At 38.4% G+C, this 13,645-nt stretch overlaps 1 protein-coding gene across 3 annotated transcripts in view; it reads left to right on the top strand.

Moving 5' to 3' along the window:
* Positions 1–13,645, top strand: part of LOC139686227 (uncharacterized) — a 45,369-nt gene that overhangs the window by 25,156 nt on the left and 6,568 nt on the right. For all 3 annotated transcript variants that reach the window (XM_071583383.1, XM_071583384.1, XM_071583385.1), the window contains exons 7-12: positions 2,173–2,307; positions 4,555–4,786; positions 5,435–5,590; positions 6,793–6,953; positions 7,171–7,261; positions 11,668–11,942. In XM_071583383.1, coding sequence (XP_071439484.1) covers positions 2,173–2,307; positions 4,555–4,786; positions 5,435–5,590; positions 6,793–6,953; positions 7,171–7,261; positions 11,668–11,942 — 1,050 coding nt within the window. The remainder of the gene's footprint in view (positions 1–2,172; positions 2,308–4,554; positions 4,787–5,434; positions 5,591–6,792; positions 6,954–7,170; positions 7,262–11,667; positions 11,943–13,645) is intronic.

Raw genomic sequence — 13,645 nt, 5'->3', positions numbered from 1 at the left:
GCCGTTTGTTTTATTTGTTTGCGGTCACTCCAAGGATGTGCGTGCATTACTTCTAAGCCTGCCCTCCTAATACGTGTCCACAGAAACTTGAATAAAGTGCTCACGGAAACTTATTATCTCATACAATTGAAAAGTTGAAATGATGAAAAGCTGAACTTGGTCTAATTTAAAGATTTTAAAAGGAGAAGAATATTTCTCTTTTTTTTTCACTTAACTTTATCATGTTTTTCGTGTGATCCTGAGTGAAATGCAATGATTATTGCGTATTTATTGTTTTGGTGGGTTCATTTGATAGCGATTATCTCTTTTTTTTTAATTTTATTCCATTGATTCTTATTCGTACATATTTGACCAGGATACCACTGTTTTTAATGGATCGTGTATTTGTGTGTGAAAAAAAATATTTATATATGTATAAATATATATATATAAATATGTATATAAATAATATATATATAAATATATATAATATATATATATAATATATTATATATATGTATATAAAATATATATAATATATTATATATATGTATGTAATATATATATAATATATTATATATATATATATATATATATATATATATATATATATATATATATAGGGTCGCGGTAGTCCAGTGGGTAGAGCGTTGGACTGCTGACCAGAGGGTCCCGGGTTCGATTCCCAAGCAAGGCACTCTGGGCACCTGCAGCTCCAACCAAACTAAAGTGATTTTTCGGGTACCAGGTCTTCCTGGGAAACCATAACCGGCACAGGGAAAGGAACTGGCCCCCCTTATTACCCTGATGTGTGAATTTTCACACGCCGTACAGGGCTTAGTACTGGGTGATGTCGACCACCACCTACTAAACCGACCTTCGGGTTGATTACTGTGTTTATGTTTATATATATATATATATATATATATATATATATATATATATATATATATATATATATTATATGTATATATATATTATTTATATATTATTATTAGGTAATCTACCGGTTAAGGTAGGTTTTTGGATGGACGTAATTACTAATTAAATAATTTTTGGCCCATAGCCAAACACAACATCCTACTCTACATCAGGTCCCTCTTCAGCCCTCTGGTACTTTCTTCCTCCCATCATCCCGTCCAACATCCCTATCCTGTTCCTTACCTTTCCTCGTTTGCCCAACATTCTCCCCTCTATCACAGTCTTCAACATGCCACTGCCGGTCAACATCCCCTTCACCCACTTTTCCTGCTTCCTTAGTAATATCTTCCAACAAACCCCACTCTTTGCCCACCATACCAAGACCTTCCTCATTTGTTTTCTTCTCTGTCCATTTCACCTTCTCCATTCTTCTCCACACCCACATTTCAAAAGCCTCCAGTCTACGTCTATCCTCCTGCTTCAATGACCATGTTTCCTCGCCGTACATAACTATGCTCCATATCAAAGTCTTCTTACGAGTCTTTTCTTAACATCCTTACTCAAAGTCCCTGTCATCAACTCCCTCCTCCTCCTGAAAGCTTCTTTGCCTAGCGCAATTCGTCTCCTTACATCCCTACTACTTTGACCCTGTTGGTCCAAAACACTACCGAGATACGTAAACTGCTCTACCTGCTCTAATTTTTCCCCTCTATTTTAATGTTTAGAGCTTAGCCTTTTTCTTTCTGGTAGTTTGCATAACTTTTCTTTGTTAATATTGATTCTCATCCCATACCTGTCGCACTGAATTTCCAATTCAACAAGCAATGCTTGCAACTCCTTGGCAGACTGACAAACTAAAGCTGTATGTATATATATATATATATATATATATATATATATATATATATATATATTTATATATGTGTGTGTGTGTGTGTGTAATCTATGTATATGTATATATATTTATAGAAAGTATATACACACACGCACATGTATATATATATATATATACATATGTATATGTATATATATATATATATATATATATATATATATATATATATGTGTGTGTGTGTGTTTGTGTGTATACACGGACACATGTGTGCATGTATACATTGTCCGACCGCGGTACTGTCATGTTCAGGTAAAATATAGTCTGGTGTGTACTCACCCCCTGCCACACACCCTAGCGGTGGCTTGCAGGGTACCTATATAATTAAAATATAATGTATATTAATGTGTTAATGCCCCTTGAATCTTCTTTCCCTTCAGGTAAACTTCGCAATGTGAGTCTGAAGGATTGCTACGTCCGCCTGGTTAGGTGTGATGCCCCCGGTGGGGTCCTGTACCACGGCCAGGGAGACAAAACCGAGCCTTCTACCACGGCAGAAGTCGTACCAAGTCACGGTGAGTTTAGAGAAGAAGATATATCCTGATCTGTGGGCGGTAATTCCTCCTTAATTTCAGAGAAATTGAATGTACTGAGTGAAACTAATTGTCATTGTAATAGTGGTTTGCTGTATGTTGTTACATATCGTTTAATAAGTGTTGAAGTTGTATTACAAATGGTAATTACAGAATGACATGAGACGTGCCCTGGTTTTTCAGGTTTGGAATTTACATAAGAGTACTTCTGATTGGACAGCGTGGGGATCAATGGATTCTGATGTTAATTCACTTATGTACGAAGTAATTAGGTTAGTTTCGTTAAGCAGTTAGCTTCCACAGGTGTTTAACCGCGTTTATTCATTGTGGAACCAATGGAAAATTACCATAACTCAGCCGAAATACATTTTTACTGTCTCCTGAAGCGTATAATTTGGAGAATGCAGGTTTAAATCCAGAGTGCAGTGTTTAAAGAGAGTATTCTCTCTCCTTAGAGAATTAGTATTTGCCATTTTGACTTTCTATGGAATACTTTTATTCTGTTATTGTTTTAACCTTCGAGGGCTTTCCCAGGAAAGTACGATACTTCTCTATCTCGTGCCTATCTCCACGCTAATTGGGCTAGAGATGGCAGCACCATCTTTGTGGCCTCTAGCATCCCAATACTCTCAGTCCACTGTGCCGTGATAGCGTCTGGTTCTTTTCTACTTTGCTCACTCTGTGAATCAATCACTTTGCATCTATCATAGACAAATTTACTCGTATGTTAAAGAACAAAGTCATAACCTTTCAGCCCATTGTAGCCATTTGTGTTCCTGTGTCCGCAAATATTTGGTGGACTTTGCTAAGTCATCATTAACTTTGTCCATCTCTGATATATCCTTTGAAATTAAGCCTTTCAAATAGAAAGTATTTAATCGTCTCAGCAAATTCATTTCCTTCAACTTTTCTCGAAATTTTTAAAAGTCTTGTCTTTTGAGTCCACTTTAAAAATTAAACCAAGGCTTGGATGTTCATGAAACCTTGGTGACAGTCCAGAAAGACGTTATAGGCTTACTACCGAGCGAACAATTTCCGGTACTACCTGTGCCTTCTCTTAGTTGTTCCACGGTGTAATTGATTGAACCGCAGTATCGCAATCAAAGGAGGGATTTTGCTCCGACCCGCCGTGGCATTCAATATGTACGAGGTCAGTTCTAAAAGTATCGAGACTTTTGTGTATTTCAAAACATTATTAATTAATTCATGAACATCTGTATTTTGTACTCCCTTCAAAGTTATCCCCATTAGATATTATTATACACTGGTGCATACATTTTTTCCAATCCTCTAAGCACTTCAAAATATCATTTTCAATGATCTTGTTCAGCTCCTCCTTCGATGCCGTCTATATCTCCCATAATTCATAGCATAGCATAGTCCTTTCATTGGTCTCCTCTCTTTCGGGAACAAGAATAAGTCACTGGGGCCTAGTCTGGGGAATACGTTGGCTGCGGCATTGTTAGTGTGTTGTTTTTGAGCCAAAAATTCTCGTACAAGTAACAATGTGTGTGGGGGGTTGGTTATCTTGGTGCAATAGCCGATTTTCATTCTCCCGCAAATCAGGGTATTTGTGCTGGATTGCTTCGCGCAAATTGCGCATAACTTGCGGGTAATATTCCTTGTTTACCGTTCTACCCCTGTGGCAAGAACTCATGATGCACCACCCCCCTTAAAATCGAAGGAAACTGTAATTGCAAAACTTTCACGTTCGACCGAACTTGGAGCACTTATCTCGGTCTTTGGCTTGTGCTGCAGCTTCCACATTGGGATGACTGAGGTGTAGTTTCCACGTCATGACCATAAACCAATGATTCATCACCAGTTACGATCCTCTGGAGCAAATATGGGTCATTGCGGACAGAGTCCAACACCTCATTGGCCCAATGTGGAATGTGAGCTACTGTTTTTGGTCGAAATTGAGCAATTATGGTACGAATTTCGCGGCGACCCATGCCATACCCAAATCATTGGTATTAGCACGAGCCAATCGATGTGTTTAGGTCATCAGCAACTTCTCTAAGGGTGATTTGACATTTTGCCAATGGTATTATCTTCACTTCATCAATGTTTTCGTCTGTTCTCGACGTGCTCGGGTGTCCGGCACGTTCTGCGTTGTTCACTTCTACATATATCTTTGCTCCAAACCCCTTGACATACCACATGTATCCCTTGTTTCACCAATTTTGATTCCGAGAAATGCTTATGTTCCTTTTTTTGCCTCTGCAGACAATGCCGCAAACACATGCCATCAGACGGCATCTTCGAACGAAGGCAACGAACCGGAGCAACTGCCTCCTGCTATTCCTACTCAGGAACAGCCTCCGGTATTGCCTCCTGTATTGCCTCCACCTGTTGCCGAAGTAGACCGTAAACGTTGTACCGAAGTGGATGGTGAACCGTGTACCAAAGTGAACAGAGAGCAAGACTATTGGTTGCAGATGTTAGATCGGGAGAGAAGGTTGGTCTGATGCATGAATAATTGATACTCGACTGTTATTTGCTCAGCGGGTTGAGTTCTCTCTTGTGTTTTGTGAAGAAATGCTGTTCTGAATGTTTACAATCATGTCTGGGTTTGATAGTCTCTCTAACAATTCCTAGATTCACCAGGAAAGGGACATAATGTCGAGAAAATGTGATATATTTTGGAGAAATAATGTCATTTGAGCGGAAAATCTCAATCTTTTCAAGATCTGAAGCTGAGAATTGATCCTATCTTGTTCGTTTTGGGACGTAATATACCGTAAGGGCTTCTGACAATTCGCAAAAATCAAAAATACCACAGTTTGTCATATGGTCGGGAGAAAACGGTATTTGGTATGGTTGTAAATAGTGTTAAAATAGATGGACTTACACCCTTTGAAAGCCTACAATGCGTTACCCATTAAATGAAATTGTTTGACATTAAATCAACCCTTTTTACTAAAATATGTGCCAATAAAAGCCACGCGGTACACTCCATTTAACTGACATGGTGTTCACCAAGCCAACAGGTCAGTTTCGAAGAGGTGAGATCGGAACGTACCGACCTCTGACCTCAAACCGCTTCATGTTGTGTGACATCTGCCTGTTGCGCAAACCTCAGGATACTACTGTTGCGTTGTTTTAGGGAGGCGTTGGAGGCTCTCGAAGCAGTGCGCAAGCGGTTGGAGGAAGAGAAGGCCGCAAATGAACTGGCCCTGGACAATATGCGCAATTCCCTGCTGTCCCAGGCCACCGACTCGTTGGATGAGAGGCAATGGATGCTTCTGGAGGAAGAGTTCAGGTATATATATTGCGCACCGTCCGCAAAGCAACCAGAATCGCGATGGAATATGGTGTGCGGACGGATTGGGGAGCTTCGATTGTCTTCAGTTTGGGAGACCAGTTGAGAGGGTCAGTGAATGATGATGGGTTTTGTGGCCTTGTGAACTCAGGGATGTGCGTTTGCAAAATGCAGGAAATTGGAAGGGATTCATTGCATTTGTAACCTGGAGAAGTCAGGGAATATTGCTTGTTAATAAACTGGAAAAGTCAGGGAATTTTGGGGCTTGGGACAAATATGTCAACAAATTACAAGTGTCTGTCACCTACAGGAATGAGGGAATACTGCTTGTTTATAAACTGGAAAAATCAGGGAATTTTACGAGTATATAAACGGGAAAAGTCAGGGAATTTTATGCATTTATATTGCTTGAAAAGTCAGAGAATTTTATGCATTTATATTGCTTGAAAAGTCAGAGAATTTTATGCATTTATTTCCTGGAAAAGTCAGGGAATTTTATGAATTTATTTGCTTGAAAATTCAGGGAATTTTATGAATTTATTAGCTGGAAAAGCCAGGAAATTTTTAATGCATTCATTTGCTTGAAAATTCAGGGAATTTTATGTATTCATTTGCTGAAAAAGTCAGGGAATTTGATGCATTTATATGCTTGAAATGTCAGGGAATTTAATGCATTTATATTGCTGGAAAAGTCGGGGAATTTTATGAATTTATTTGCTTAAAATGTCAGGGAATTTTATGTATTTATTTGCTTGAAAATTCAGGGAATTTAATGCATTCATTCGCTGGAAATGTCAGGGAATTTTATGCATTTGTTTGCTTGAAATGTCAGGGAATTTTTCGCGTTTACTTACTGGAAAAGTCAGGGAATTTGATTCATTCAATTACTTGAAAATTCAGGCAATTTTGTGGCTGCAGGAAACATGAAAATATCAGGAAATGTTGTGTGTTACAACCTGGAAAAGTCAGGGAATCTATTGTATTTAAAAAACTTGGAAAGTTAGGGAATATTTGGGATCGGGAGAAACCTGGAGAGATGAAGAAATGTTGCATGTTAATAACCTGGAAAAGTGAGGAAAAGACCTTAAAGACCTTTGCGTTGTGTGTTTGTTTGGGGTGTTTTGAAGTCATAGATGAGTGTTACGTCTAAATGGGTGATAGAGTAACATTTGGACTTTTACGCAATTGTTGTTGATTTGCAGGAAGCGCGAGAATAAGCGGAAGAGGGCTTCATTGTCGGAAGACGAAGGAGGAGGCATCCTGTCGAGTTCCGGGGAAGACACGAACCAATCTGAAGAGCTGGGGTTGAAGTCAGATGGCCTTGCTTGCAGAGCTGTTGCATTGCGTTGCGCTGACCCAAGTGGTGAGGCTTTCATTCCCCTTGTTCCGGCCGCAACAAGTTTAAGTTTTGAGACTTTGATTTATTTTTGTAAATGTCATTATTATCATTACATCAGTATTATCACCCCAATTATAGCTGTCATTATTAACGGGGCATAACAATTTAAAATTAAAATAAAAGCTACTTTTCCCGATTTGAATGTTGTCCTTTCAACGGTGTGCCTCCCTTATTGTTTCAGTCGTGTCGTCGGGTGAGGTGTCTGGTCCTGCCGGGCCTTGCGTGCCCCTGGAGACTTCGGGAAGCAGATGGAACAGCAATACCACGGCCAGGTAAGGTTCCAGCGCAAATGTTTTCCTTTCGACTTAATTAAAAAACCCTTCTATAGTGTAGTTGATTTCATTCTCCGCAAAATAGACGTTTGCGCATGACGTAAACTCCTTGTTTGATACAAATCTCCGTTCACTGAGGTTAGGGAAGAGGAAATCAGTCGTTTAGGGACAGATCTGTCAAACGGGGTGAGACTCAAAGCGATTCCAAGCGCAATTCGTTGGTTTTTAAACTTGGAATACCCATCCAAGTGTGCGTATTCCTGATTGGGAAACCACCATCTCCAACAAATACAGTTGTTTCATTGCAATTTCTTAACCTTCAGGTCGTCAAGTAATGATGTGTGGGAATCTCCCATTATTTCTTTCCCGTTTACGAAATGGATGCATGCATTTGCGAGATTTGACCTGAGAAACGGACGGCATCACATTCCCGCCAGATACGAACGAGGGTTGCCGTTTATTCGTTGTCTCAGGCGTGACTTCATGGAATCGACTTAACATGAAAGTCACTCAGTGAAACCTAGGTCGTCCGTCGAATAAATCTATGTGGAATTACAAAGTTTCTCCTTTCTACGATTCCATGAAGTCACGCCTGAGACAACGAATTATATCAAGTGCGCCAGTAACGCAGTGAAGGCAATATTGTATAGAAGCTTCTTTACAAAATGTACCTGATGATGACGTGCCACGTCGAAACCTAGGTCGTCCGTCGAATAAATCTATGTGGAATTACAAAGTTTCTCCTTTCATGTTGCCGTTTATATTTCGAGCCTTGCCAACACCCTTTAGGCGCCATCTGGCGTTTCCATCTGAAAGTTCGATTCTTTTTAACGCTGACTTTCTTCAGAACACTTTGACGTTTGTTCATAATTTGTGTTGTTTGTGGTGACTGGAAAATTTTGTCTCATCATAAAAAATGGAGTTAACTCGTGAACATATTCCTGCAATGCTTTTTTTTTATGACTTTCAACGTTGATTATCAAGTGAGGAGTGCATCGATCAACTTACTTCCACTTTTGGCGACAAAGTCCCATCCTTTGCCAATGTGAACCGCTGACATAACGAATTCCATCATTGCTGCCGTACCCACAGCGATGAAATTCGTGATGGTCATCCACAATTAGTTGCCATGCCAGAACTAGTAAAGGAATTCCAAAGAAACTGCGGTAGATGCCACAACAGTAACTTTTAACGGAGTTATCCACTAATGTGCATTTCAATCCAATACTTTCAGAGTGAAAAAAAATCATTTGCTTTTGACCGGAATTTGAAAACGATGTTTATGGATATAAATAGATATATATATATATATATATATATATATATATATATGTATATATAATATATTATATATATATATATATATATAATATATTATATATATATATATATATATATATATATATATATATATATATATATATATATATATATATATATATTTGAATTTTTTTACTACAAACTACAACAAATAGCAAGGTCAGGCAAATAGGTTACAATTCTTTAAGTTTCAAACTCATATATTATTTATTTTTTGAACTAATAGTCACCGTTGTTAAGGCAAACAAACAAATTTCTCCTCCTAATGTGTATGTGTAACTAGTTTCTTCATTCCGTCACTGAAGGACGAACTCTCCCGACTTTTCTCGAATCCACTTCACTTATTGACACAGCTGCGTCTCCTCCCATTTCCTCGTCCGAGGTGTTATGATTATTACCCTTTGAGGTGTGCCTCTCTCTTTGAGTTGTTTAGAGGAAAAATAATTAAACAGCGCAAGATTGCGAGAGGGAATAAGGAGACATTCTTCATCTGACTCTTGGAGTGAAAGGACGTGCCTCACCGAGCTCCGGACCTGTTCCGCCGCTACCTGCAGACCCCCTTGCGACACATGTAGAATAGCCGCCTAGTCCTAGCTATATATTAAGACTAGTGATAAGTAGTACATATTTATATATATATTTTAATAACCTCATTTTATTTCGTTCATTTTACATAAAGTGTTTAGCTTTATCGTTAGTTATACTATTACAAAGTTGATTGTTTCGCCGAATGTGGCTTTCTTGCAGTGATAGTTTATCGTTTGCTCCAGTAATTGTATTGTAGTTCTTGTCTTAGATAACTGTTTTAACTTATATCTACTTTAGAATTTATACCGTTTGAGTCTCTTGAATTATTACATTAGTAATTTTCCTTACGTAGAAACGTCTTTGCGTTTTATCGTTATAGTAACATCGTGGTTCTAGTTGCCTTTGCCCTTGCATATTATTTTTAGCGTATTTTTGTGGTGTTGATGTTATTCAACTACCTTAACTTCGTGAATCAAATTCTTATTTCTTATGTAGGAGGGAATTTGCATTAAATTTAAGGTAAATTATAAGTTTAGTGTTTAGAGTTGCCTGTGATTTGCATGTGTATTTAGCTCGTACTCGTCTATCTACCTGGTTTTGGTGTGTTTGAGTGTTGCATTAATTATCCTTGCTAGTTCTTAAGTATATTTCTAGAGGTACATACTATTATTATATATTAATATAGTTTTGTGTCTTCTCTGTGTTTGAGTGCTGCTTCTTTTTATACATATATATACTAGCTCTTAGTAGATGTAAGTGTATTCCTCGCGGTTTATACATATAGTTTTACCGCCGTCATTTCTCTTCGTATTTATATTATTTAGCTGTAAAGCTCACGCGAAACCAGTAGTAGCACGCTTGCACTTCTCCTACTCTCCCTAAATTCCTTAGTTTCCCCTCTCCATTGTACACTCCCCTCGCCCTTAACCAAGGTCACCTTCCCCGCGTCAACAGCCTTTCCCTTGGGTCAGCCACCAGCTACTTAACCCCCCGCTGCGAGGGTACTCGACCACTAATTTGCAATCAGCCTATACTTTCGCACATATCGAACTTACCCACCTACTTGAGCTACTTGTACCTCGCGAGCGCCTTTTCCACACCAGCAAGTTTATTGGCGCCAGGCTGCCTTGGATATTCCAATAATGTTTGCGAAATACACTTTCGATGTCAGTGATTCGCCTTTGGGAATTTTGAATGCAATCCTCAGAAGACGAGTTTGTTGCGATTTCTATATCATCAGTGGGTCAGTGATTGGACATCGCTACGTGTTTCATTGACAATTATTGGCTTTTCCCAAAGACTCGCAAGCAGAGAAATGTTACCAGCCATCGATGTTCACAGTAGACCTATCAACAGCGTGGTCAACTGCAATTCAGAGCACTCAAACGACGATTGAATCTCTCTCTAGGAGTCACTTTTTAATAGTCACGCTGTTTAAACTCGCAATTGTTGACAAATATACAGCACACAACACTAGAACACATCTCAAATACTTAATCTGCTTCTCAAAATACTACACTGGATGAATAATGTGAGGACGTCAAACTTTTGCATGAGTTTAGAGGAGGAATGTTACTTCCACATGCGATAAGGGCTGCTTCCTAAGGTCATTTTGATTTTGGTTCATACAAGAATGTGCACAGACATTTTAAAAAATACGCTGGATAGTAATAATTAAACGACCTCACACCTTTGCATGCCTATTAATGGGGAGAATGTTACTTCCACATGCCATTAGGACTGCTTCCAAAGGTCATTTTGTTTGTGGTCTATACAAGAATGTACAAACACGTTTTAAAAATACGCTGGATAGTAATAATGAAACGACCTCACACCTTTGCATGCCTATTAATAAGGAGAATGTTACTTCCACATGCCATTAGGAGTGATTTTTAAGGTCATTTTGATTTTGGTCTAGACTAGAATGTTCACAGACGTTTTAAAAATACACTTGATAGTAATAATAAAACGACCTCAAACTTTTGCATGCCTATTGATAGGGGGAATGTTACTTCCACATGCCATTATGAGTGATTTTTAGGTCATTTTGATTTTGGTCTAGACTAGAATGTTCACAGACGGTTTAAAAATACACTTGATAGTAATAATCAAAGTACTCAAACCTTTGCATGAGTTTAGAGGGGGAATGTTACTTCCACATGCCATAAGGAGTGGTTCCGAAGGTCATTTTGTTTGTGGTAATAAGCATTAGTGTGTGTTCGTTTTCAGCCTACCCCATTTGAATAACTCTTGAAGTGCCCTACTTTAAGGGGAATGTTACTTCCACATGCAAATAGGTGGCATGTGGAAGTAACATTCCCTTTATTCCCCCTTCCAAAGATCATTTTGTTTGTTGTGTACAAGCGTTAGTGTGCGTTCGTTTTCAGCGTACCCTCGTTTATCAGAATCTCTCAAGTCAATCTGCAGTTGATAATATAACTAAATTTTTAATTAATTTCCCGCTATAACCTTTAATGAAAATGTAAAGGCACACCCCTATCCTGTGTTGGAGATGTTTGCGTTCTCATTTGCGTGCGTGTCCATGCGTTGTTTTTCAGTGAATTTGAAGAGATATGGAGCGGCATTCGAGACGACCGAATCATGGAGCTTCAACGGATGGCTTCGAAGGAGAGAAGGTGTGCCGCGCGGCACAGTACCAAGGTATGCTCGGTGAGGCTGGAGAAATGCCACCAGACGGACGTCCGGATCAACTCACTCCTCGAAATGCATTCTCTGAAGTTGACGACCGGACCGGTTGTGCATGGAGACAGTGGTTGCGTTTCCCGGACGTCCATCGTCTGTCTACAAGGTCGTGTCGGCATATCGAGGACCGGTAAGTCAAGCTGCGCAACGTCAAACAACACCCAGATCCAAATCGTTTGCTATGTCCCTCTGCATCTGTCCGCAAGGTGAAATTTGCATTTAAACTCGTGGTGGTCAACTTTGATGCTATGCGCAATTCCCCTCAACTTTGCGTAGACCTATACCTTTTGCGCAAGGTAAATTAGTGTTGAATGCACAAGGGAAACTGTCTCCAAAGTAATGTAACCTGGTTGGATTACACGAATAAGGTGTGCATAGCTTTTGTTTGATTGGTTCTGGATGAACTGCCCCATGAAAAGGCGGAAGAGTCCCAATTTTTGACTCAATTAAATCAGCCTTTGCAACTATGAAGAGGCTGACAAAAAAAATTGCAATTCACTGGTTTTTTTCTTTATTTATTTATTTATGAATTTTTCAGCCAGTCTTTTTGATTCTTTCTAAAATTTAAATATGGTAGTTTTATTGGAAAATGCATTTTAAAAACAATATTAGTAATGTTTCTGAAAAATCGAAATATTATTACTATATAATAAAATATTCTTTTAAATTTATAATACTGCAATAATTACATTTATTTTTCAGATGATGTAAATGTATTACTCCATTAATAACTAAAATATTTTATTTTAAAATAATAAAAAACTGCACGTGGATATCTAAAGAAATAACTTCACAATGTTTTCTTTTCTCCTAAGGTGATGCAATTTCTTAAATTACCCTTTGCACTTCTCACTAAGTACCCCTGGAATCCCCGCCGCACTTAAGAGGGTTAACAACCGAATGATACAATGGATGGATATGGACGAACATAGACACACCAGTGACACAATCAATGCACCACCATCCAACACATTCAGAGAGCATTGTTCGCCCTTGTTTCCGGCATTTAAAACATTCAATCACCATTGATCCTTTGATCATAACCATCCTCCTATATTAATCTTATAATTGATCTCGCCGCTTTTTTCCTATATTCCCAATAAATACAATAAAATGTGATGTTTGGGGACATTGTATATCACTTGGGCACAAGATGTGTGGAAGACACACGATGATAAAGGAAGAAACAACATGATAAAACTAACATTAAAAGCCTCCCAACTGAACTGCCTTCAAGGGAGGAGGACTTCCAAAGGGGAGGGTGCTTTATATATACTAAACAGTGGAAATGAAAAGAAGAAGCAGAAGATAAGAAAAAGTAGGCATTGATAGCCATACTACGAATGAATGGAGAGATAGTATTTTGAAGAACAGGACAGCAAAACCATCGATGGGTAGACTCTTAATTTAAAGCAAAAGTTTTAAGTATAGATGACCTCATTTCATGTATTTATTGTAGAGAACTGTATATATATATATATATATATATATATATATATATATATATATATATATATATAATGGGCTGACACAACATAACACAAATAGAAAAGAATAGACACATATAAAAGAACACTTACACGGTAAATTGTTCGAGCTTTCGGCCCTCTCAGGGGCCTTCTTCAAGAGAGACTGAAAATATCATATTTTCAGTCTCTCTTGAAGAAGGCCCCTGAGAGGGCCGAAAGCTCGAACAATTTACCATGTAAGTGTTCTTTTATATGTGTCTATTCTTTTCTATTTGTGTTATGTTGAGTCAGCCCATTATTGTGCCGCTCGTATGAGTTTTTCCGGACAATCGTTATATATATATATATATATATATATATATAT

Source organism: Hetaerina americana, unplaced genomic scaffold, assembly GCF_022747635.1.
Source record: "Hetaerina americana unplaced genomic scaffold, ioHetAmer1.1.p SCAF_135, whole genome shotgun sequence".
NCBI lineage: Eukaryota > Metazoa > Arthropoda > Insecta > Odonata > Calopterygidae > Hetaerina > Hetaerina americana.
The sequence above is the reverse complement of the archived record's forward strand: the minus strand, read 5'-3'. Positions and strand labels throughout refer to the sequence as shown.